This window comes from Zingiber officinale, chromosome 9A (assembly GCF_018446385.1).
Source record: "Zingiber officinale cultivar Zhangliang chromosome 9A, Zo_v1.1, whole genome shotgun sequence".
NCBI classification, from domain to species: domain Eukaryota; kingdom Viridiplantae; phylum Streptophyta; class Magnoliopsida; order Zingiberales; family Zingiberaceae; genus Zingiber; species Zingiber officinale.
The window spans coordinates 110,566,183-110,593,059 of record NC_056002.1 but is presented as its reverse complement, the minus strand read 5'-3'; the positions used below and the strand labels follow the sequence as shown (position 1 = coordinate 110,593,059).

The following is a 26,877-nucleotide window of genomic DNA, read 5'->3' as shown; positions in this document are numbered from 1 at the left end:
AGATAAAGAAGAAGAGAACTCCGAAATTGAGAGATACTCAACTCAAGAAGAGGAAGTCCAAGAAGCTTCATCCTCAACGGAGCAAAATAAAAAGGGCAAAGAGGGATCATACTCTTTGTTCAATGGGCAAGAGGATGAAGATGAAGAGGCCTCCACCTCTAGGATTGAGGAGGAGCGTCACGCATTGACACCGAAGCAAGAAGAAGCATCCATCTCCGGTCAAGTAGAGAGGAAGATGATGTCACCTACAAAAATCAAGAAAAATCAAATGGAGGATCATGTGTCACCCCTACAAGCAAAGAAGGTATAACTATTTCAATTTGTAATAATAAGTCATATCATTTGCTTTGAGTGTAGAGAACATGGACACTATAAGAGCAAGTGTCCTAAGTTGGCCAAGAAGAATGGCAAGTGGCACCAAAAGCTAAGGAGAAGCCAAAGTAGATCGGTCCCTCCGTACGCAAAGGCAAAGTGCACATTGCGTGTTTCTCATGCAATCAAAGAGGACATTATAGGAGTCAATGTCCTAAAGGAAAAAAGCCAAACAAAGTCAAAGGAGGAAGCACAGTCAAGAGGGAGCTTCCAAGGTAAAATCCAAGGTATCATTTATTGAACCTATTCCTTTGACACATGATAAAAAGCATGCTAAGTCTAATTTATATCATTTTAATGTTATTTAACATGAAAATAGGAAGCATGATAGAGTCAAAGACAAATATATAGCATATCATGCTAAAACTACCACACCTAAGGCTATGAAGATAGATAATTTAGGCAATAATCTTAAGGATGTTAGATACTTGCCTAAGAAAAAGAATGCTCAAGGATTTAAAGAAAAATCAAAATCTAAAGATTTAAGATTGGAAAATCAAGTCTGGCCAAGACTTGATAGATTGGAGAAGACCCTAAAGAGAATGAAAAATTTTTCCAGAGTCAACATGAGTATATCTTAGGTATAGGAACACAAAGGTCATCCAAGGATCATAGAGGTTTGGGATACAAATCTAAGACTAAGAAGGATGTCACTTTTTATAATAGGGTTCCATATAGCTATGGAACCAACCCTAGGCCTAGGAGTCAAATTAAAGAAACAAGGGAAGTTATCCCTAGAAATATTTTTGCCCAGACCAATGTAACTAAAAATTCTAAGAAGTCTAAGAAAGTCACTAAGAAGGTCACAAGAGAAGCAATTCCTAAAGTTGACCTAGAAGAAGTGATCAAGGCTTCTAAGAAGCCTAAAAAGGTTATTAAGAAAATAGCTAGGGAAGTTATCCCTAGTGAGTACCTAGAGCATCCAAGGAGCACCAATAGGTTTTGGGTTCCAAAGAGCATATTCTCTGCACCCTAGATGGGTTTAGAGAGTGTCAACTCTAAATAGGTAGGGTGGTTAATCCAACCTTGATAAAGTTGACACTTGAAGGCATTTTCAAAGTTTTTGTTAACCTTTGAAATGAAAAGAATTAATTGTTTACTCTTTGGAAGAGTAAATTGTGCCAAAATTTGAGTAATTGGACCTAATTTAAATTGGCACAATTGGGAAAAGCATAAGAAATGTCAAGTTAGGATTTTGGTATTTTCTTAGAGAGTTAAAGGTAATTTAAGTCTTAACTTAAATGATTACTCTTTGGAAGAGTAAAATGTGTCAAACCTTGAGGAATCACACTTAATTTAAATTGGCACAAATTATAAAAAGCAAAAGAAATTGTCCAAATTTTTAAGTTTGGCATTTTCTTGAAAAAATACGGGCAATCTAGGATTAGATTCTAAGTTTAGCTAAGGTTTAAGGATACTTAGATAGATCATCTAGGTATATTTTATTTATGCTAAATTACCATGATTGATTGCTCAACATATGTCATGACATCATGTGTTGCATTCATTTTTATATTATAAAAAATATAAAAATACTATGTCATGTCATACATGCATCATATAGTTTTAGCAAGTTTTATTTTAAAAAAAAATTACTTATGTTGATGTATGTCATAAATCATCATGCATTATTTTAATTTCTTTATAATTAAGGACAATGACATTTACTAACAAGTGACATCCTAGGTGGATGATCATAATTTAAAATGCTTAGATAAATATGCATGATCCCTAGTTTAGGGTAAAACTAAAATCTACATCTCACAAAGACTATAAGTTGACTTGTATGTGTTTTAGTGCACATTAGATATAAGTGAGATGTTAGGATGATGAACAAAACTCAAGATGTTAATTTAATGCATCTACTTGAGTCTTGATTTCATCAAAACACATAGTTATGTATACTCCAATCATTGGGAAAGCTAATGTACAAGTCATGTACATTGAGTCTGGTTGAAATTGGTTTTGAAAATCATTTTAAATATACTTTAGAAAACCTTGGTGAAGGCTATCTTCTAATAATCATCATCATTGAAAAGTTAGATATAAGCTAGAAGGAAACATTGAAGTTTTCAAGAATTTTCAATTTTGTGTAAATCTTTGAAAATAAGAAGTCTTCTCTTAGAAAATTTTTTTTCCATGATACTTGATTGGGAAAGTCCTAACTAAAGGTTAGGCAAAGATAAATCCAATAGGACGGTTAGCAGAAGTTGAAAATCCAAGTGGGTCAGTGTTGACCGGACACTTGGTGATGTTAGTCCTGGTGATAAAGTCAGGCAGATAAAAATCCTAGTGAGTGAAGCTAGGTGAAAGTCCTGTTCAGCGAAGCCAAGCAGTTGGATGTCCCGATGAGTGAAGCCGGGCAGTTGGAAAATCCTAGTGAGTGAAACCAGGTGAAAATCCTAGTCAGCGAAGCTAAGTGAAAGACCTGGTGAGTGAAGTCAGGTAGTTGAAAATTCTGGTGAGTGAAGCCGGGCAGATAAAAGTCCTGATGAGTGAAGCCGGGCAGATAAAAGTCCTGGTGAGTGAAGCCAGGCACGTGGAAATCCAGATGGGTCAAGGTTGACCAGATACCTAGTGTTGGGAAGTCCAAGTAGGTCAAGGTTAACCAGATACTTCACACAAAAAAATCCAGATGGGTTAAGGATGGTCGGACATCTGGTGGAAGTAAGTCGAAGTGGGTCATGGAGGACCGGACACTTGGTAGGAACGGCAAGTCCAAGTGGGTCAAGCTTGACCAGTCACTTGGCACGAGGATAAAAATCTAAGTGGGTCAAAGGATTGATCGGACACTTGGTGAAGAAGTCCCAACAGGTCAAGGGTGATCGAATACTAGGCATGAGGAGTTCCAACAAGTCATGGTTGATCGAAAGTTGAATTTGGGGACCCTTGAGCTTGAGTTAAGGAAGTCAAGGGTGGTCAATCGATCAGCCTATCGATTGAACTGAAGCCCAATCGATCAGCCAATCGATTGAGAGTGTTGTGATGAACAACAGCCCAGCCGATCGATTGGGAACCTAAATCGAGTACAGAAGCTGATCGATTGACCACCCTTGAATTGATTCCCTAATTGATTAACCGATTGATTGGGCACAGCCAATCGATCGGTCGATCGATTGAGGGCTGGAATTCTCGCGCGATGCGAGAAAGGCTGAATCAATTGGGCGATCGATTCAAGTCTCCCCAATCGATTGACCAATCAATTGGGATATGACCGTTGCACATGTAGCGAGCGATGGATGGCTGCGATTGCGTGGATGTGACGTGGCAATCGATTGGGAATAAGCCCAATCGATTGGGAGCCCTAGAAGCTTCTAGTATAAAGCCGTGGCGAGCTTTCTTCTCCGTAGCGCTTACACGATTCTTCAATACTACTCACTGCCAAACTGAGAGTTTGGAAGAAAAATGTTGTTGTACTTTCCAAAAGGTCCAGAAACGTCTTCATTAACAAGAGATCAAGCAAGAATAGGTTTTTCATTTGTATTCTCTTCTTTCGTGTGTTGTATCTTGTTATGTGGGTGTTGTACAAGGCTTCTCCACATTTGGTAGTTACCGAGGAGTGTTTTTCATAATGGAGAGTGTGTCGTGTGTAGATCCTTGAATTAGTCACCTCTTCTTGAGATGGATACCAAGAAAATCTACGTGTTAGCGTTTGTGAGTCTTGTTTCGAGTTCTTTCCGCTGCATATCAACAACACCGAAGTAAGCAAACGAAGCGCGACGAGCTATTCACCCCCCTTCCCCCCTCCCCTTCCCCCCTTTAGCTATAAATCGACTCTAACAACACATACGCCAAGAACTATCATTTTTCTACGATCAATGAGCCACTAAATTTGAAACAATGTTAGATTCAGCCACCTTCTTTCCCATCAACATATACCCCCTTCTGCTTCACGCAGCTCTTCATAGCAAGCGGCAATAAAGTCGAAACTTCACCTGAAAGTTTAGGTTGTTCCACCGCCTATCTGCAAGTAGTAGCACAATTTTAGCTCCCTCAAACATTAAATTATAAATATTGCCTCACCTATTATGATCTCCACTTCTATCATATTGCCAAAGTTTGCATAACATACGACAAGCATCCATGGCTACTACATTACACCAAACTTCTTTATATTTCAAACCAATAGAAAATAAAACAATACATAGATTCTTAAGCCATACCAATTTATAAAGTTTAGAATGATTTTCAGTCTAAATAATTATTTTCTACATAGCTTCAGCTGAGACAATATTTTCATAACTTTAACTTTGATCACAAAATGACATACCAAACAAAAAATGATACATGTCAAATGAAAAATATAACTCCGAAATCAATCATCGTCCACTACCGATTACGGCATCAAACAAAAGGGTCGAACTACCAATGTCGTCCCAACATCTCCATCCAACAACACTTTGTTTACGGCCTCCTCATCATACACTAGGTGTGAACTCCACTTCACCTTCTTCACCATCATCATTCTTAACAAACAATGTCATGTTAGTCCCCTGGTGGTCGGTTAGAGGGGGATGTATAACCCTGCATAAATATAAAGAAATAAACCTTTCTCGAAACTTTACACCTTGATTAACACTTGCATAAAAAGTAATAAGTAGTAAACTAAAGACAGAGGCACGAAAGAAATTACTTGATTTACAATCAGAGGATTGCTAATCCAAGGCAGTTAAAGCTTACTATCAAAAACTCCTTCAAATGGAGAAGCCTCTTACAGCAGTTAAAGCACTCAAACAGTAGTAGAACAAAAATAGAAAGTGATTACAAGTGTTGTTCTAAGTTATTGAGATCATGTTGTATTTATAACCTTGCTCAGGGCGCCTGGAAGGGTTCCAGGCGCCTGGACAAAAATATAACTTTATCCTCGTCGCATCTGATCACGACAGTGCGCGTTTCGATAAGATTTCTAGTTCGGACACCCGGAAGGGTTCCGGGCAACCGAACTATGAGGCGCCCAGTTGATTCGGGCACCCGGACCAAGTCAACTTTCCAGTCGACTTTTCGATCCGGCCCTTCCACTCCGGTTCCGCTTGCTTGGGTCTGAGTCTTCCGCTCCGGCTCCGCTCGCTTGGATGATTTCGACCATCCGGAATAGGGCTCACCCAAACCCATTTTCCGACCTTCTCGAGCAGCCTTCTGCTCCGGCTTCTCGTCTCTTGGAACCGCCGCGCGTTTCCTTCTTGTCCGACAGCGTACTCTTTCGCAGCACGTACTCTTCCGCAGCACCTCGTCCCTCCGACACACCGAGCCCATCAACTCCCCTGTGTCGTCCTTCTCGCTAGCTGCGTCTTTTCGCTCGACCTCCTGTACTCCTAAGTTTCTGCACACTTAGACACAAGGATATCAAAACAACAACACCAAACTTGACTTGGTTGATCACATCAAAATCATCACAAGGAACTTACAATCTCCCCATTTTTTATGTGAGCAATCCCAAGTTAAGTTAGGGTAAACCAAAAAACAAATAATAGAAAATTGGCAAATACATATTTTGCAATTGAAAAAAAATTATGCAAAAGTCAAATTATACCTCCCCCTAGACTTAACCTCTAATTCTCCCCCTTTGAGTACATAAAAAATGGGGGTACCCTAAAGTGATTTGAAATTAAAATTAAAGCAAAGTCTAATTGATAAAATATAGAAATCAAACTTGAAATTTCGAAATTCTGAATTTTTACAATTTATAAACAATTTTTGGAAAAAATAATTTGAAAAACATTTTTACTCCTCGCAAAATTGTGAAAATTTTTATAGTGGTGAAACAGACATAATCAAAGCTGTGAAAAAATTTCACTAAATTATCAAATTGACTAAAGCAGAAATAAAATATTTTCTATACAAAGATGTACTTTTGAAGAAAAAATCTTAACAATAGTTTTTAAACTCAAAAAATCTTCAAAAATTTTCTAAGTATATATTATGACAAGTAGCTTTGCAGAAAGGATAAACTTTCAAAAAATAGATTTTCAAGATTTTTAATATTAAAAATTTTTATTTAGATAAACAATTTTATATAGAATTCAATAATGATCAAAAAATTTCAAAAATATTTTCCTGGACTAATAGTATGATGTGTTTTCGTAGAGAAAACACCGAAAAATAAGTTCTGCAAAAGTTAGCTCTGCGAAATAATTTTAAATTAAGATAAAAAGAATTTTTTTAAAAAAAATAATTCAAAAATAATAGAACGGAAAAAAAATTTAAAAAAAATCTTGAACAAAGAATATGATAATCTTTCACAGAAAATTAAAGTTTTAAAAAAACTCTGTGAAATAATTTAAAATGAAAAAATATGATTTTTGTTAAACAAAAAAAATAATTTAAGGGTCAAAAGAATTTGAAATTTTTTTTACAGATAAGTGATGTAATTCTCTTTCAAAAAATTAACTTCTAATTAATTTCTAACGGAAATTGTGAAAAGAAATTTATTTAAAAACATTAAACAATAAAAACTTTAATTCAGTTAGAAATTAGAGCATGCAAAAAAAAATTAATTTAGGCACGATTTTTATACCCAATATAAATTTTATCCAACAAGATTAATCAAAAATTTCTTAGGAATATATTTTGATGATAATTTTCTAATTCGTCCCTGATGATATTTAAATTATCAATTTAGTCTATTATAATTTCGAGCTTGTTAAGCATGTAAGCATGCAAGATTTTTTATTTCTTCTTTCAATTTTTCATTTTTTATTTTTATCTTGTCGAAATCCTCTAATCGACAAGAAGTTGTTAAGGTTAATTTTAACTCTTCATTTTCTTTTAAATATTTTTATTTTCTATTTCTAATTTGCAAGAACTTTTCGACAACATTTTTATAAATTTAAATAATTGGTCAGGAGGTAGGGATTGTAACTGACTTACCTTGTCGATTTTTGATGCTCCCCCTGTAGTGTTGCTTTCTTCTGACGATGTTCCCCCTTCTTCGATGCTCTTGATGCTCATTGAGGATAAGCTTGCTTCATCTTCTTCTTCTTGGTGACTTGTCATTAGCGTAAGTCCGGCAAGGGCTTCGATCTCTCACTCAGATGGTGTTTCGTCCCACGTCGCCTTTAGATTTCGATGCTTTGTCTGGACTGGTCTTTTGTCCTTACTCTTTGTTAGCATAGAGGGATTATTTTCTCACACTCTTGACTTTATCCTTGTCCTTGCTCTTCAATTTTGGACAGTTATCTTTCGCATGCTCTTCTTCATCGCAGTGGTAGCATCTTACCCTTTTTTTTCTTCTTTTACTATGCACTTGATTAAATTTATTAGTTTTAAATAACTTTTTAAATTTCCTAACCATGAACATCGTTTCATCATGATCGAGAAAGGTTTCGGATTCAGGTTCATCCATTTTTGCCTTTAAGGCAATGTTGTGCTTGGGCTCCTTCAGATCTGCACATCTTATTTCATGAACTTCAAAGGTTAAAAATAACTCTTCTAAAGTACTTATCTCTAGATCCTTAGAGATGTAATACACATCTACTAAGGAGACCCATTCAGGAGTCCTAGTTAAGGCGTTAAGCGCGTACCTTAGCGAATATTGGTTAGTTAACTTTTCTCCAAAATTCGTGAATCCGATGATGAGTTCTTTGATCCTTAAGTAAAGGTGTGCGACGATTTCGCCTTCTTCTAAGCAGAGGTTACTTATCTGGTTCCGGAGAAGATCCCGTCACGCGAATTTTGCCTCCAAGGCCCCTTCGTGTAGTTCCAGGAATTTCTCCCAAAGCTCCTTGGCTGACTTGTAGGCTCCGATCCGGTTTACTTCTTGAGGTGGTAAAACACTAAGCAGATAAAACTCTATTTTATCATTTGCCATAAAGTCGGCTTGCTCCTTTCTTGTCCATTGGTATTTTTCTTTGCTCTCTGGTGCTACAAAACCAAACTCAATGATTAATAACAAATCAAAATCTATCTTAAAAAATACCTCAATCTTCTTCTTTCAGTTCGCGAATTCCCCCTTGAACTTAGGTGGGTGGATGCTCGGTCCGGTGATCTCTTGTGCTTCGGTCGGTGGTTAATCCTTTTGAAGCAGTTAGGCTCTGATATCACTTGTTGGTCTCCTAGCGGCCGACTAGAGAGGAGTGAATAGTCCTACAAAAATATAAAGAAACAAACCTTTCTCGAAACTTTACACCTTGATTAACACTTGCATAAAAAGTAATAAGTAAACTAAAGACAGAGGCACAAAAGAAAATACTTGCTTTGCAATCAGAGGATTATTAATCCAAGGCAGTTAAAGCTTACTATCAAAATCTCCTTCAGGCTGAGAAGCCTTTTACAGCAGTTAAAGCACTCAAACAGTAGTAGAACAAACAAAGAAAGTGATTACAAGTGTTGTTCTAAGCTACTGGGATCAGGGTTGTATTTATAGCCCTGCTTGGGACGTCTGGAATGATTCAAGGAGCATGGACGTGGATAGAACTTTATCCCCGTCGCACCGAATCACAACAGCGCGCGTTTCAATAAAATTTTTGGTCTGAGCGCCCGGACTGTGAGGCACCCCGGAGGCGCCTAGTTGATCCGGGCGCTCGGACCAAGTCAACTTTCCAATTATCTTTTCGGTCCGGGTCTTCCGCTCTGATTTTGCTTACTTAGGTCTGAGTCTTCCACTCCGGCTCCGCTTGCTTGGATGATTTCGGTCATCCGGAATAAGACTCACCCGGCTTATTTTCGGCCTTCTTGAGCAGTCTTCCACTCCGGCTTCTCGTCCCTCGGAACCACCGCGCGTTTCCTTCTCGTCCGCCAGCATACTCTTCCGCATCAACTCGTCCCTCGGACGCACCGAACCCGTTGACTCTCTCCCTTACCATCCTCGTTAGTTGCATCTTTCGCTCAACCTCCTCTGCTCCTAAGTTCCTACACACTTAAACACAAGGATATCAAAACAACAACAGAACCTAACTTGACTTGGTTGATCACATCAAAACAATCACGGGGTATTTACATGTCTTCCTTCCTGTAACATTTTTACACACCTATTATTTGTGTTCAATGTCTCCAAAACTCCTTATACCGCCACTGCTACCGCTTTTTTTATTAAGTTGGTCGACATCCTTATTCACTCGCACACCGATACTCCTGCCAAGAATCACACAGCTAAGCTCTCCACTCGCTATGTTCATAAGAAAGGAACCTTTTAAATTTAATATTTCAAACCCTCAATATTTAATAACCTTTTGATACATTAATCGCATGAAATTATATGGCAAAAAGGTTGTCCACATGTGCTTCTTCATCTTCTCCCAATTAATAATTTTTGCCTTAACCAACCTATTTCGGGTCTATTTCAGTTGTTATCACCATGTAGTTGCTCTCCCACGCAATCTACTCCCAATTAGTAATTTTTGCCTTACCCAACCTATTTCCGATCTATTTCAGTTGCTGTCACCATGTAGTTGCTCTCCCATGCAATCTACTCCCAATTAGTAATTTTTGCCTTACCCAACCTATTTCCGATCTATTTCAGTTACTGTCACCATGCAGTTGCTCTCCCACGCAATCTGGATGCAATCAAAGGCACATGCTTGTCTTTGGCACCTCTTTAAAATCGAGAACTTCCTTTACCGAGGCTAGCCAATCTAGGAACTTCTCAGGTTATAGGGTGCCAAGGAATTTTAGTTCTCATACACATGTCCTAACACCTATGATCCTCCTCTACTACTACTCTGCGTCGTCTACGAGGAACCTCCTCTTCATAAGCGTCCTCACCACCCGCCTCCACATCTGAGTTTGCTCGGTGATGGTGTTGAACCGAATTTCTTGTATTTAAGCTTCCTAACATTATCACCATCCTCTCTGTAAGTTGTTCCAACTGTTCATCAAACATCTCTCAAGCATGTTACTACATATCACGTTCAAGAGTGTAGTCAATGCATTGCTATCATCTTGGCGGCATGATAACACAAGATCAATTCAACTGGTGATGTAGCAGAAAGCTATGATTTCGTTGATTCAAACTCGAATGTCAAAAATAATCTTCTAAAGACATATTGATTTAGCTAAATATCAAGCAATAGGCGTCTAAAAACTCAAAGTTTTAGGGAAAAGATAATAAAAAATCTTATTGATCCAAAATCTAACTTAAAAAACAACTAAACAGATATTTAACTAAAAATACTAACTTCTCAAAAGATGAAAATACCTTCAAAACCCTAACTCGACAAAAGGTTAAAAAAAAAGTCAAATTCTTCCAGACCTATGAAAAGGCATCAAATGATGTCTTTTGACCAAAAATAGGATTGTTATGGGTTACATCCAGTAATCAACGGTAGATCTCTAAACAAGCTTGATCATGATAGTGATGGTATTCGAGAAGGATCTCCACCAACGGAAGGTATTCGAGAAGGATAATGATAGTGATGGTAGTCGTCAGGACTAGGACTTAGACGTAGTCACCTTGGGAAGAGGTGAACTAAGTAAACCATCCGAGTTAGCGATTGTGTCATGATTTAGCGTCGATTTTGATTCAAATTTTCTACTGCTCATTCAAATGATAAGCACACAAAAGAGAGAGAATGATCGGAACTATTCAACCCCCCCCCCCCCTTCCTCAAGCTCGTAAGGTTCTAACCAGTGGTATCAAAGCGAGATCGCTCTTTATGCCGGAAGAAGAACAAAAGCTAGAGGTAAAAGATATAGTTATCTTGAAGGGGTCAAATAAAATTCAAACATGGATTTAGATACGATATTCGAGTTCCATCTCCTTTTAGATTAGGAAGTTTCGATCATTAAAAATCAAGAATGGAAAATTTACAAATGATAGGCATAGAATAATGATTTGCTCTAATGGAAGGATTTAAAGCTATAAGAGAAAAAACTTCTGCGGAAGAGCAAGTTCAAAAATTCAAGTTAAATAAAATGGTAACTAAATTATTAGCAAATAGTTTACCTAACAATGTCTTGTGCAAGATAGGTCAATATAGGGATGCAAAGGATCCAAGGAATAAGCTTACAAAACACCAACTTGCGTAAAGTGAAAACAATCCTAGGGAAAGAGACTCATTGACATTAGAGCAAGAGGACTCAGAGTTTGAGAAATACTCAACATCCGAGATGGAAGATGAAGCATCGACTTTAAAGATTGAGAGGGAGAGCTCATTAACACCGGAACAAGAAGAGCCCTCAACATTCAGAGCAAATGAAGACGAAGCACATGCCTCCTCTACTAGCATGGAAAGTATATCAATTTCATGCAATAAAAATAAAATTCACTTCATTTTTGCTTTGAATGTAAGGAAAAATAGCCCTACAAGAGCAAATGTCCTAAATTGACAAAGAAAATAAAACTCATGTGGCACCTAAGGAAAAGAAAAAACCAAAAAAAGTCAAACTTTTGGTGCGAAAGGGTAAGAAGCACATAATATACATCTCGTACAACCAACGAGGACATTATCGAAATCAATGTCCAAGGAAGAGACATCTAAGTAAAGTGAAGAAACTCAAACCTAGGAAAAGCTCTTAAATAAAATTTAATGCATTATTTTATAATGTAATTTCATTATATTATGATAAAAACATATTAGAAATAAGTTTTATGACTTCAGTGTCAATTATCATGAGAATAAGAAAAATAAAAAATTTCAGGATAATTGTAGATTGACTCATTAGAACAATATTATAAAAGGATAGAAAAGTAGAAAATAATTTAGGTAATAATCCAAAAAGGTTTAGACACATGCCGGAAGAGAAACAATCAAGGAAAACATGAAAAAGATGGAAAACCAAGTCTTCATGTCAAGACTTAATTATTTGGAGAAAACCCTTAAAAGATGAAAATTTTGTTTTAGTTAAATAAATAAGATCTAGATTTAGGTAGGCAAGAGTCATTTATGGGGTTTGAGACACAAAGGAAAGTCCCTCCTCATACTATAAAATTCAATATAATTATATGTAAAAAAAATCCTAAATCTAGGAGTCGAATCAAAATTACAAAAGATGTCATCCCTAATATTGACCTTGAAGAGACTACAATGACTAAGACTTCTAAGAAGTCAATGAAAGTCATTAAGAAGGTTATCCCTAGTAAGTACCTAGTATACCCAAGGAGCTTCAATATGTATTGGATTCCTAAAAGTGTAATTTCTTCGCACTAAATGAGTATAGAATGTGTTAACCCAAATTGGAAGGGTAGTTAACTCAGCCATGTAAAGTTGCATTTTATGGCATTTTCAAGATATTGTGGTATATTGAGAATGAAAATTCAAATTTTATCTTGGAAGATCTCTATAGTGTGTCAATAAGAATTAAGTTCTTAAATTGATCAAAATTAACATGATAAGATAGAATTCAAAAATGTGCAAAGTTAGGATTTTGACACATTCAAGAGAAATAAGCCGCTAATGTCAAACCAAGTATTTGACAAGATGATAACAATTAGATGAAAAATCTAGGTATTTTGTTTGTGATAATTGTGCAATAATTATCATATTTGTGTCATATCACATGTCATAACATCATATCATATATCTATCTTGTCACGATAACATGCTTGAAATTGTCATGTGATATCATACATGTATCATTAATTGTGATATTTCTTTATGAAAGTTTCGAGATATGTCATACTCATTTACATGTATAAATTTGAATTCATTGCAATTAAGGACAAATGATATTAGTTAACATCCTAAGTAGGATAATCAAGTTTAAAATGTCTTATTAGAGATGCATAATTCCTAAATTTTAGGAAAAAATCAATTATACATCTTACAAAGAATCATATGACTTGTGTGTATTGACATACATTAAACACGAGTGAGATATTAGAATGATAAATAAACTTCAGATGTTAATTTAGTGCATCGATTTGAGCTAAGTGTCATCAAAAGACAATTTATATGACCAATCATGAAAAAAATTAATGTATAAGTTATGTGCATTTAGCTCATAGATGATGGTTGAAAATTGTTTGAAAATCATTTTAAAACCAATTGGGAAAATCTTGATGAAATCTATTTGTTGATAGGAATCACCATTGATTAGGTTGACAAAAGTAGAATGAAACATTAAAGTTTTCAATGATTTTCATTTTTTTATCTTTTTAAAAAAAGATATATTTTTCTCTAATAGTATTTAACATAAATAATGTCTGTCTGAAATTTTATGATTTGTCGGAAAATAAAAAATTACTTGTGCATTTCTGGAGTTGAGTCTAAAATTGAATTGTTATTTTTAGACACCGCAATCGACTACTATTAGTTAGCAATTGATTGTTGTATGTGGCAATCAACTGTTAGTGAACAACTATCAATTGCTACCTTGAGTTTATGCTGAAATAAAGCAAATTTAGTCGGTTAAGCTCACTATTAGGTATCTTAACTATTTTTAGCTCTTTAATATGCTTCAATAAAAATTCAAAAATGATTTTTTCGATGAAAATAAGAAAATGAAGTTAAAAAGAGAAGAATATGAAATTGAGGGGAGGTTTAGATTCAAGGTTGAATGTTACACCTCATAACCTATATTTTGAATTTCCTTTAAAGTTTAAAAACTCCAAAACATTATTGATGCAAATCAATGAAGTGGAGCATGCTTTGAGTGAGAGGTCCTCCTTAAAGGCAATGCGTCGTGCCTTGGCGTAGAGTTTAATATAAGTTTTCTACAACGCATTTAAACGATGAGCACACAAAAGAGACACCGCTCGCAAGGTCCTAACAATATGTAGTTAATATTACATACTAGAAGACATTTTTATTGATATCTACGATATTTATTACTTATCAAACAAGTGTTTAATTTAACAATTAAGCATTGCACGCTACTAAATAAGGTAGTTGAAGGTACTAAGTGAATTTGTTTTAACTTAAATTAATTTAATGAAGCAATACTCATATAAATTATATATGTCAAATAAGGTCGCTTTGTAGCCGCCTTCGGAATTATTTTAGGTGGTCACTTATACATATAACAATAACAGTCAAGCCTTATCCTACTAGGTGGGATCAATTATATGAATTCTTTTACGCCATTAAATTTTATCTCCTATTATATCATCGTCTATTCTTAAATACATTTTATCTTGTTTTATTGTTGCTAACTAAATTTTTTTCGATCTTCCTCTTCCTCATTTGATATACGTATTTGTCATTGTTTCACATCGCCTAACTAGAGCATTTATTAATCATCTAATTATATGCTCATACTATCTTAGACTTATCTCTCGAAGTTTTCCCTCAATAAATGCAACTCTGATTCTCTTTAATATTCTCATATGTCCGCACATCCACCTTAATATCCTAATCTCTGTAACTCTCATCTTCTGCTCATGTACTTGAATTATAGCTCAATATTCAACTCCATATAACATAGCAGGTCTAATTGCGATTTTATAAAACTTTCTTTTAAGTTTTAGAGGTACTTTACAATCACGTAAAACACCCGGTACTCTCTTTTATTTCAACCATCATACTTTTATTGTATGTAACATCTCTCAATCCCTCCATCGTTTTGTAAACATAATCCTAAATATTTAAACCTCTCGATTCCGAATAACTCGTCATCTCCTACTTAACAATTGTCTCATTACGTCTAATATTTGTAAACTTAAATTTCATATATTATATTTTTATTCTATTAAATTTAAAACATTTTCCTTCTAATGTTTCCTACCAAGATTCTAATTTAACATTTACTCCTTCACGTGTTCGTCTACCAAAACAATATCTGCAAACAACATGCATCACGGATCTGTGTCTTGAATGTATAGTGAATTCGTCCATAATTAGGTAACATCTCTCTCATTAGTTAAATATCTATTTGAACAATTTTATACATTTTCCCTTGTTCTCAAAGTTTTAAATAGCATAGTGTTGGTTCATAACGTTTTTGTCTTATCATCGTGTAGCGTAAATAGCGAAGCGTATAGCGTAAGCTTTTCGTGCACATCAAATTTTAAATTTAAAAAGTAAAATATACTTATATAAGTAAAATAAAAATAGCATAACCTATAATTAATCATAATAATTCATTACATGCCAAAATATCCTAGAATAATAATTTAAAAAGTCTTATAATTAAAATAACATAACCAAAACAACAATTTAAAAAGTCTTATAATTAAAATAACATAACCAAAACAACAATTTAAAAAGTCTTATGATTAAAACAATTTAAAAATATTTTGTATCATCCAACTCTATATCACTATCATCATCAATAGTGTCTATGGTTGAAAATTTTCCACTATCGAAAGTTGTTAGAATTATCCACCATAATTTTCAACATCAAGATGATTATCTTCCTCATCAACCAGACTCAACCTTGCTTGTTTACCTTTGCTTCCACCTATTATATAAGAGACACGACATTTAAGAATCAATTATAGGTGAAGTAGATATAAGTAACTAATTTGCATATGTTTACTTTGAATTTTCAACAACTTTTTTTTTTGAATTCGTAGAAGAACTTCAACTATAATTTCAACATATTTGACTCATTTATCTGAGTCGAAAAGACTTTCAAAGATAGCGGACAACACACTCACAATAGGATAACTTTCAAATAATTCATCATCTTCAAGCCATTAGTAGTTACGGTGAGGACAGGACCTTCTTTCTCAGTTATCTATTCATCATCCGAATCAATTTCATCAACTACAATAGGATCAATCTTATCTCTCCTCCTAATGCTTCTCTCCCTAAGCTTGAAATTATATTTCACAACCACCAACGCATTCAACTTCGCATGTTCAAGTCTATTTCTCTGTTTTTGTATGAATCTAATATTGTAAATAAGAATCATATATAAAAAATTAAAATATGAAATTCAACTTCGCATGTTCAAGTCTATTTCTCTGTTTTTGTATGAATCTAATATTGTAAATAAGAATCATATATAAAAAATTAAACAATGATATGAAATTCAACTTCGCGTGTTCAAGTCTATTTCTCTGTTTTTGTATGAATCTAATATTGTAAAGAAGAAATCATATATAAAAAATTAAACAATGATATGAAAATTATAAATAATTAAAATTCAAGTAGAGTTAGAATATTCACCGATTCAAAAGTGCTCCAATTTCTTTCATATCCCGAAGAACTACAAGTGAGACCAAGCACTCGAATTGCAAACATAGTAAGCTCAGGTATCTTACTTTCAAAACGTTTCCACCACGAGGCTAATAACATAAAGAAAATGAAAATTACAAGAATGTTTATATAATTTTAAAATACAAATGCTAGTATAAAAGGTTAAAAACTGATATGAGAATATAAAGAAGTAAATAATTTTATCCGGAGTTCGCAACATTCTTGTTCGTTTTGCTATTGGAGTTCCAAATTCTCCTTCAGCTTTGTTATACAAGTCCAATTGGATGTCTACTTTAAAACGATCATCAGAAGACAACATCTTATCCATGCAAGCATACAATCCATCTAACTTCATCACAATTAGAAAACCTTTCTTCATAACGCAATTGCGGTTTCAAATAATACCCGACCGCGTATAGAGGATGATGAAGTTACAAAGTCCATCGTGAATCATTTTTTTCCAAATGGGTTTGTATTTTCTGTTAACTTCCCCACAATTAAATTTTATTGTCTCTTTTACCTTTATCCATAAGTTCATAAATAAATCCCATGGTCGATCACTCCTTCGAATCAACTTCCCTTAACACAAAATGCAACATGTGGCCAAAAGTTGGGATCATTAACAACAATTCTTTTCACGACTTTCCCCTGAGTTGTTTAAGATAGTGGTGAATTAACCCAATCGTCGGAAGCAAACGTTTGTTCAAGTGGTTTTTTAACCTTATACATGTGCTGAAGAGTCATAAATGAAATAGTAAAGCGAGTAATAGCCGGACAGAGAATTTCTTTACCGTTTATATACTTTCTCATCAAAGAAAGTATAATCACCATTAAGGAACTTCGCAACCATCTTAGCATGCTCAATTGTGTTAGAAAAAATCTTAAACTTTGCAATATCCTCCAACATTAGATCAATGCAATGCGCCGCATAAGGTGCCCACCAAATTCTATGTCTAATCTTCATAATTTTTTCCCCGTCTTAATGCAATTCAAAACATTATCCATGACAATTTGAATCACATTTTCCTCTCCCACCTCATCAACAACATCATCAAGATACTTAAAGATCAATTCCTCATTTTCAATAGAAGTTGATGCATCAACAGATTTTAAAAAAGAAAGTGCCGATATTCACCAAAAAATTGATCAAACTTCCACACTTTCCATCCGTCCAACCATCGGACATAATAGTGCATCAATATTTTTTCCATGTTTTTTTATGCTCCTCATATATTAGGTTGATGTCATACTTCAATCTTATGTATCCAAGTTCTTAACTCATGCATTAAAGGAAGCTCAAACCCTCTTCCATATTCCGCAATACCCTCAACCATAGGAAACCAATAAGGATCATTCACAACATTAAACGGAATTGCGGTTGAGTAAATAAAACGACCAACTCTACGCTTCACATTAATAAGCAAATCTTTTTTGAATGCCAAATTAAGGATTATTTGTCTAGGTTTCGAACTAACAAATCCATGAAGAGTACCTTTACTTTTTGATTCACCACTACAAGAAAATCCAATTGAATTTCCCCCTTCACTTCCAAGTCCAATTTTGATGATTGTGTACTCATACTCTGAGACCCTCACCAATCTCTCGTAACAATTTGATTTGTTTGCTTTTAGATGTTCTAATTTTGTCAAGCGATTCTCTAATTTCTTGCTTAATATTAACCGGAACACTAACACAAGGTGCAACCCCTTTATGAGTTAGAGCTAAATGTTCTTTTAAGCGAGTAATCCCTCCATTCGATATATGGTGACAAAATTTGCACCGAATAGATTTTTCCCCCTCCTTTTGATAACAATACTTCTAACCAATATCTTTTTTATCTTTTTTTTTTATAAATTTGTAGACATTGCAAATTCAAATATACAATCAAAATCCTAGAAAAACAAAAGGAAAAAATCAGAATAAATAAATAAATAAATAATTTCTTAACACTATTCGATTATCTATGAATGAAGGAGAAAAGACAATCCAAATAAACAAAAACATTTCACTGTTTGAACAAATAATTAATTAATTCCTTCTCTAATTTCACTGTTGATTATATTAGAAGAAAAATCAATTGAAAATTACAAACAATCGACTGAAAGTCAGAAACAAACCAATCGAAGAAAAACAAAAAGGAAAAAACCTCACCTCTAGTCTTCACCCCTCGCCGCCCTTCGTCGATTGTATTCGGACCTGTCTTTCTTACTCGCCTCTACCTTTGCCCTAGCTACTCGAATGTTTATCAGGATTCTGCTTTGTTAAAATTGGATTCTTGCTTAGTTGATTTTGTAATTAACTAAATCAGGATAGCCCAAGTATCGCACGCTATGGGCTACTAAGTCAAGATAACGCACGCTATCGTGCACTATCGACATTATTGTCCCGAATAGTGTTGGCTATTCAGGACAATTGTTAATCAGCGAACGCCGCGTAGCATTTGCTAATCATAGCGCACCATAGCATGCTACATAGCGCGCTATTTGCTGCTATTGAAATTACTACTTATTCTTATATAAGGGAACTAGAATACTTGCCCTCCATTAATCAGATATATTTTTCATTTTCAATATCATGTTAAATAATTTTTTAAGTTATTCAATATCTTATTTCTCTAGGCACTTCCATATCTCTATCGGAATATCATCTGATCCAACGACTTTTCCATTATGCATCTCATTTAAAGGTTGTTCTACTTTTGGAGTTTGAATTTTACAATAAAAATTAAAATTTTATACTCATTTAACCTATTTAAATTACCTAAGTTAAATTAATCACCTAAACATTCATTAAAAAGTTTATGAAAATATATCTTCCACCGCACTTTTATTTCTCCATCGTTACTAGTACTCTATTACATTCATCTTTAATACATTTCATTTGGATAAGATCTCTTGTCTTCTATTCTATAAATATCTCTTTCCCCTTCTTTTGTATCCAATTTTTAATATAACGGTTCAAAAGTTTCATTTTTTGCTTCATTCACTATTCTTTTAGCCCCTTCTTAGCTATTGTATATTTTTAAAAAATGTTCTCGTTCTTACAAATATATATTCTTATAAGCTGTTCATTTTTCCCTCACCTTCTCTTGTACTTTCTCAATCCTCCATCAAGATTCCTTACTTAATGGTGCATGTCTCTTTGACTCACCAGTCACTATATATTTCACCTAATGCTCATATTCCTACCTTCTCTTTAAATATATTTTGCTTCCCATCCTTTAACTTCCACCACTTAATTCTAGGAGTCGTATATATTTTTTTTCTATTAATACTATACTTGAGGCGTATATCCAACACTACTAACCTATGCTGAGTAGTTAAGTTTTCTCCAAAGATGCCTTTACAATCTTTACAAACCTTTCTATCCGTCTTCCTAACCATAAGAAAGTCAATTTGCGATTTATTATTCCTACTTTTGAACGTGACTAAGTGTTTTTCTCTTTTTTTTGAAAAACGTATTAGTTAATATAAGATCATATGTTATCACAAAATCTAATATAATTTCCCTTCTTCATTTCTTTTCCAAACCCATACCCCTATGTACCTTTTTATATTCCTCATTTTTTTTACTCCGACATGTCCATTTAGATCACCTTATATTAAAATCATTTCATTTAATAGAATGTTTTGTAATACTTTATCTAAGTCGTCTCAAAACCTTGATTTAGTACCTTCATATAATTCTACTTGCAGTACATAAATGCTAATTATGTTCATAATTTCTTTTGTCGCTATTATCTTAAGGGCTACAATTCTATCTCCTTTTCTAACTACTCCTACAACTCCATCCTTTAACTAACTATGTACAACAATATCAACTCCATTTCTTGCTTTACACTTTCCTGTGTAGCATAACTTAAAACCTGAGTTCTCTATCATCTTTGTCTTCTTGCATACCTATTTTGTCTCTTATAAACATAAAATATTAAGTTTTCTCCTAATAATCGTATCTACTACCTCTATTGATTTACCAGTAAGGGTTTGAATGTTTTATGTTTATGTCTTAGACTATTAGTTTTCCTATCATATTTGTTCTTATCCAATCTATGGTGTGAGAACTCTTGTCTATTTAACACTACACCCAAGTTCTCATGAAGATATAATGGTCCTTGCCAATACGTTACAGTCGAATCCTGCAACGCGAACTCTTGCATATTTAGCACTACACCTGAGTTCTGGAGATGTAGTGATCTTTGCCGAGATGTTACAGTCGGACCCTGCAACGCGTTTCTTCCGGGGAACAATCTAACATTAGCACAATAGTTTAATGAATCCATTCATTGAACATTTATCATAGTTTTAACGCAGGTTGACATCCTAACGCAACCCTCATTTATCCGAGCTTGGGACCGGCCATGACTGATTCATCATGGGCGAAGTTAGGTGGTCACTTATGCATAATTAGATTTAATTTGAAGCTTCAATTATAGACAAAAAAATTTAGAAAGGAAAAGGTTTAAGTTGAGTGACAAGAAAAAATACGGAATAATTAAGATCATAGCTGTTAAAAGCACTCGCTTTGCTCGCTTAAGCGCAAAGCGAGGCGCGGCCCTTGTGCTTCCGAGAACTCGGACGCGCAAGAGGATTAGGAAGCGAGCACTTTGTTGCAATTCGCGCAGAAGGCAATGAAGCGAGCATCGCTCGCTTTGCAGAAAAATTCCTTTTTGTTTGTTATTTTATTTAAAGCCCTAATTAAATTTCTTTAAACCTTCGTCTCTTCGTCTGCTTTTTTTGCGTCTGCCATTGTTGCTTCTTTGATCGCCCACCTCTTCGTTTCGAGGTAAGTTTCTATTTTCTATTAATTCCTTAAGTTCGAGGTATCCTGGGATTCTTGCACCGTCGGAGGCGTCTAGCGATCGCTTCTAGCGGCACCAGAGACGTCGCAGGAAGCCTCCGCGGCACAAGGAGGCGTCACAAGACGCCTTTGGATTCGTAGTCGTGAGCTGCAGAATCACAATTTTTTTTATTTTCGAACTTTACATTTAATTAATTAGATCCACTCCCAATTTAAATGGATAGTTCAAACAGTCTTACAGAAAACCTAATTAATTTATCCCAATAAAATATATAAAAACATATTTAAAATAAAAAAATCTAATAAATATATTAATTCAAGAAAATCAAAATTAAATATAATAAAAATAAATTTTTTAATAGATTTTATTAAAACACAAAAATCAAATTTAATATATAAAACATAAAAATATAAAAAATTGATAGATTTTATTAATTCATATATATTTAATTTAAAGATAAAAAAAATTGAAAATTAAAAAATCAAATAAATTTTATCAATTTATATAAATCAGATTTAAATATATAAAAATTATTTTTAAAAAACAATCTAATAAATTTTATTAATTATAAATCAGATTTAAATATTTAAATTTTAAATATATAAAAAAAATATTTTAAAAAATCTAATAAATTTTATTAAATTTTATTAATTCTAAATCAGATTTAAAAAATATATTTAAAATAAAAAAAATCTAATAAATTTTTTTAATACATACAAATCAAATTTATATATATAAAAAATATATTTAAAGTAAAAAATCTAATAAATTTTATTAATACATATAAATCAAATTTAAATATATAAAAATATATATTTAAAATTAAAAAATTCCAAGTAATTAATTTAATTAATTCCTATAAATCATATTTATATTTCGATAATTTATTTTTTATTGCTTTATATTTTTTTTACTTATTGATTGTTTATTATTAATTGCAACGGTCTTGACTCTTAATCCTTAACTATGTCAAATATAACAATTTCATCCACTAAAAAAGATATTGTTTGGAATTATGTAACATGTTCGGATCCTAAAAATCCAAATATTGTTGGTTGTATTTTTTACGGTAAAATAACAAATGGAGAAATTTATCGACACGAACTACATATAGTTGGGGGTAATAGAAATATGAAAGTTTATTCCAAATGTCCCGAATATGATAAAGAAGAAATTAGAGAATTCGTGCAAAAAAAAAAAAGAGTAATTTGAATAATCAAATAGATGATATTCCTCATTCTGATTATATTGATGATCTGAAAGATTTGGAAGAATATGAAGATGATCATCAAATTAAAGTGAAAGGGAAACGACCAATATCTGATCCAAGCATCCAACCTACAGTCCAAGGTAAAAAGTGTAAACAGGCTGGACCTATTAATCTTTATATTATGAAAGATGATGATGAAATTGTCAAACAAAGGCGTGTAAAAAAAACAAAGGACAATTTGATGAAAATAAAAAGAAGCTAAGAGATAATGCAATTGAGAAATTTGCAAGATGGATGTAGGATGCTGGAATTCCTTTCAATGCTGTTAAATATGATTCTTTTGAGCATTGTATTGAAACTATTAGACAATTTAGAATAGGGATGAAACCTCCATCATATCAAGAAGTGAGAGTTAAGTATTTAAAGGAGTTGACAAATACGAACTTGCTTCTCAAATCACATGAAGAAGATCATGCTAAGTTTGGGTGCACAATCATGGCAAATGAATGGACAAATAAAAAAAGGACTCTTATAAATTTTTTAATGAATGGTCCCAAAGAAAGTGTATTTGTTGAATCAGTTAATACTTCAGGATATTCGCACACAGCTGACAAGACATTTGAATTACTTTCTAAATTTGTGTATTGCATTGGAGAAAAAAATGTGGTTCAGATTGTAACAGATAATACAAGCTGCAATGTTAGTACAGGTAATATTTTAAATTTTAGTTACTTCCAATTAATAATTGGATCATATTTTAATTCTTTTTGTCTAAATTTATTTTTTTCAGGACGTCTTTTAGAAAACCGATTTCCACACTTGTACTGGACCTGTGCAACTCATTGTTTAGATTTGTTGCTTGAGGATATATTCAAAATTCCTCATCTCAGAAAATTACATGAACGGCCATTGATGATGAATGGTTATATTTACAACAGACCACCAATATTGAGCATGATAAGAGAGTTTGAACAGCAAGACATGGTAAGAATTGAAAAGGCACGTTTCACAACTGCTTTTTTGACTTTAAAGCGGTTTCATGTACAACAAGCAAATCTAAGAAAGATGTTTGCATTTGAAAAGTGGGCAAATAGTCGATTTTCTAAAGAGTTGGTTAGAAAACGTGTAGAGTAGTGATATTGATGTCTTCATTTTGGAAAAATATGATTTTTGCATTAAAAATTGGTAGCCCATTGGTAAAAGTATTGCGGCTGGCAGACAATGAAAAAAAGGCTCCTATGGGTTATATTATGAGTCAATGGATAGGGCCAAAGAAACTATCGTTGCGTCATTTAACAATAATGAAGAGAAATATCGTAGCGTTTTTTAATTCATTGACAGAAGATGGAACGTTCAACTCTATCGACCTTTGCACGCAGCTGAATATTTCTTGAATCCCGAGTATTTTTACTTAAGCCCTAACATAGAAAATGATACAGAAGTGATGGAGGGTTTGTACAAGTGCATATCTAGATTGGTGAGAGGTGAGGATTTACAAGATAAGATCACAAATCAATTGGAAAAATACAAAAAAGCAAAAGGACTTTTTGGTTTGTCAATGGCTATCCGACAAAAAACATCAAAATCTCAGGTAAATTTGTAAATAATATATTGTGCAATATCAATATTAGATGGTAATAAAGTTAATCTTATAATTTAATGTTTTTGTATTTCAAGTTGATTGGTGGTCTTCTTATGGTGCATCAATACCTGAATTAAAATTATTTGCAATGAAGATTTTAAACCTCACATGCTCTTCTTCAGACTGTGAACGTAATTAGAGTATTTTTAAACATGTAAGTTGGAGTTTTTTTAATACATATTAAAATTTATATCATGGAATTAATCTTTTACTTTTAAATTTTTTTTAAGATACATTTCAAGAAAAGAAATAGGTTGTCTCAACAACAATTGAATGATTTAGTATATATCAAATACAACAGAGGTTTGAGGCGAAAATATGACATGCGAGATAAAATTGATCCTGTTACTTTGTCAGAGATAGATGATAGTAATGAATGGTTGTTAAGAAAATTGGATTACAACGATAAAGACAATGATAATGATTTTGCCTATGAAGGTGAAGATTTACGTTGGAGTGATGTAGCACAAGCATCTGGGTTGTTGAAAATGCATATGACTTTCAATCTCGAAACGCGTCTTCTTCAAAAGGAGCATCATCATCTACTTCAGCAAAAAAAGAAAGCAATTTTTCAGCACAAACTACTCTTGTAGATGAAGAAGAGATTAACCTTAATGATGAAACTGAAGAAGAAGATACCGATGAATACAAATCAAGCGATGGAGCTGATGTTGACGAAGATTTGGACAATGAAGATGAAGAAGATGATCATTTTGATATTTAATATTTCATCTATCACATTTTCAAAGACTTTTGATTTATTTTTAGTTTTTTGAATAATCTACAGCTTTATCAAAGAATATTTTGTTTATGGCTATTTAGATTTTTAAAGACATTTTCAAAGACTTTTAATAGATATAATAGTTCTTTTGTTTATTACACTTTTTTCCATAAAACCCACGCTTCGCCTTGTGCTTTGCGCCCAAGACATTGGGGCGCTTTTTTGCGTCTTGCGCTTTTGACAACTATGATTAAGATGGATGGACATGAATACTATAATAGTTTCCCAGAATCTCTAGTCAACTAGGGGATATTGATAAAGACATAATGTAATAGCATAAACAAGAGATCCTGTGTGAAAGTCAAATGCCCCAGTAAAAGGAAATTTAATAAGACAATTGGTTTGATCGCCAATACTTCGTGGATCAAAGTTTCAGGATGTTAGGGAACTTGTAACAAAATTTAATCTAATAGAGATGAAAATGCTAAAATAGATATCGAGTTGCTATAAAAGGACAAAATAAGAAATTCTAGTAGTTAGAAGTAATTAGGTGTGGCTCAATTAGGTGATAAAATAAGAGAAAATAAATTGAGTTGATATAACTTTATTCAAAAACGATTAATGGAGACAGAAAACCATCGGTCAATGTAAAAATGAATTAATTGATTTAAATATTACTTGTGATGTTACCTTGAACGATGTTCAAATGGGGGATTAAATTCATCTAGCCATCCTAAATAGTTGGGGGATATAATTCATCTGGGCATCCTAATTCCTAAATAGTTGAGATAAACACATCTTAAGAAGAATGATGATTATGTAAATGAACCATAAAACTGGAATATGATCATATAAAGATACAAGTAATCTAACATCTAAATCATGAACTCCAAAGCTTTCAAATCCAACTAGATTCATCTGATCTCCACACATCTTAAACCCTTTTCGATGAGATTTTAATCTTATAAGGAATTGACGAATGTTTACTAGCATATCAAACAATCACAAATGGCAAGAGAGTTCTCATAAAACAATGATCGGTAACATATGTCAATATTTGTGAAAATGATGTACCAAGGACTCAATTTAAGCCATCAGTAGAACGTAATCTAAAAAAGTGAAATTTAAAAAGCATAAAAAATTGGGTTTGAAAGTTGACTGAATAATACCAACCGCACCTGGAATCATAAGAACTCTTACAAATAAGTCATCGAAAAATGCAATCAATTATCTATGACATGTTTGATTATATTTTCTTAATCAAACATAGATGGTGATGGAACCATCGAAATAGAAACAAACCCTAGAATGTACAAACAGGTTTAAAAAAAGAGAGAGAGAGAGAGAGATACCTGGCTGAACATGCGAGGATGTTGCTCGCCACCAAGCAGGAGGAATCCGTTAACGACGACAAGAACACCACCAGAAAATCCTGAGGGTTGGCAATCGACGGTGGAGATGGCATGGGCGCACTGCTGGAAGGGGTGAGAAGTGAGTTTAGAGACAATCGCAGCCGCACCCTGGATCTTCTCGCCCTCAAAGGTGAGCATGGAGTAATCCAGGTAGAGCCCTACGAGCGCCTGCGGGTTGCTCTCGAACGTCCGGTAATAGTGCTCGGCGAACGCCCTGCCGAAAACGTCAAAGAGGAGACGGTAATCCTTAAAGATCGCGTACGTGTCCATCGCTGCCGGCGCCGTCAAAGAGGATACAGGTGCTGCTTCCTAACCTAGTCTGATAGATAAGAAGGGGAAAGCGTAAGGACTACGCACCCGTTATCGCTGACGCTGACGCACGCGGATGACGACGACGACGACGCTGCTGCTGGAGTTAGTTGCGTTGAGTTCCCTCTCTCTCTTTTACATCGGCGCGCGAGAGGGCTACATAAAGATCAGGCACCGGCCCATTGATAATTTGGGCTGCCCTATATATAATTGAAATAGAAAAATAATTTTTAAATATTTTCGTATGAATTAGTTAATATTTTTTTTATATTCAGTTTAGTTTCAATTTAATAAAACTGATAAAATTAAATTAAAAATTGTATTGAGACATTTAAAATGGAAAAGATGATAAAGACTTTTCAATTAAAAATATTTTTTTAAAAGTTTTCAAAATGCA

General features: G+C 33.8%; 1 protein-coding gene across 15 annotated transcripts in view; it reads right to left on the bottom strand.

Moving 5' to 3' along the window:
* The window catches only part of LOC122019830 (nuclear transport factor 2B-like), a 33,024-nt gene extending 6,368 nt beyond the window's left edge, over positions 1-26,656 (bottom strand). For 2 of the 15 annotated variants that reach the window (XM_042577385.1, XM_042577386.1), the window contains exons 1-2: positions 26,112-26,497; positions 25,450-25,534 (exon numbers count right to left, since the gene is read on the bottom strand). In XM_042577385.1, the coding sequence (XP_042433319.1) occupies positions 25,493-25,534; positions 26,112-26,441 (372 nt within the window). In that variant the 5' untranslated portion in view covers positions 26,442-26,497 and the 3' untranslated portion in view covers positions 25,450-25,492. Of the gene's footprint in view, positions 1-4,154; positions 4,897-7,248; positions 8,455-15,600; positions 15,646-16,358; positions 16,478-24,488; positions 24,581-25,449; positions 25,535-26,111; positions 26,501-26,528 lie in introns of those variants that run through there. The other 13 variants (XM_042577377.1, XM_042577380.1, XM_042577390.1 and 10 more) reach the window with 11 other exon arrangements.
* Between the last annotated feature and the right edge of the window lie 221 nt (positions 26,657-26,877).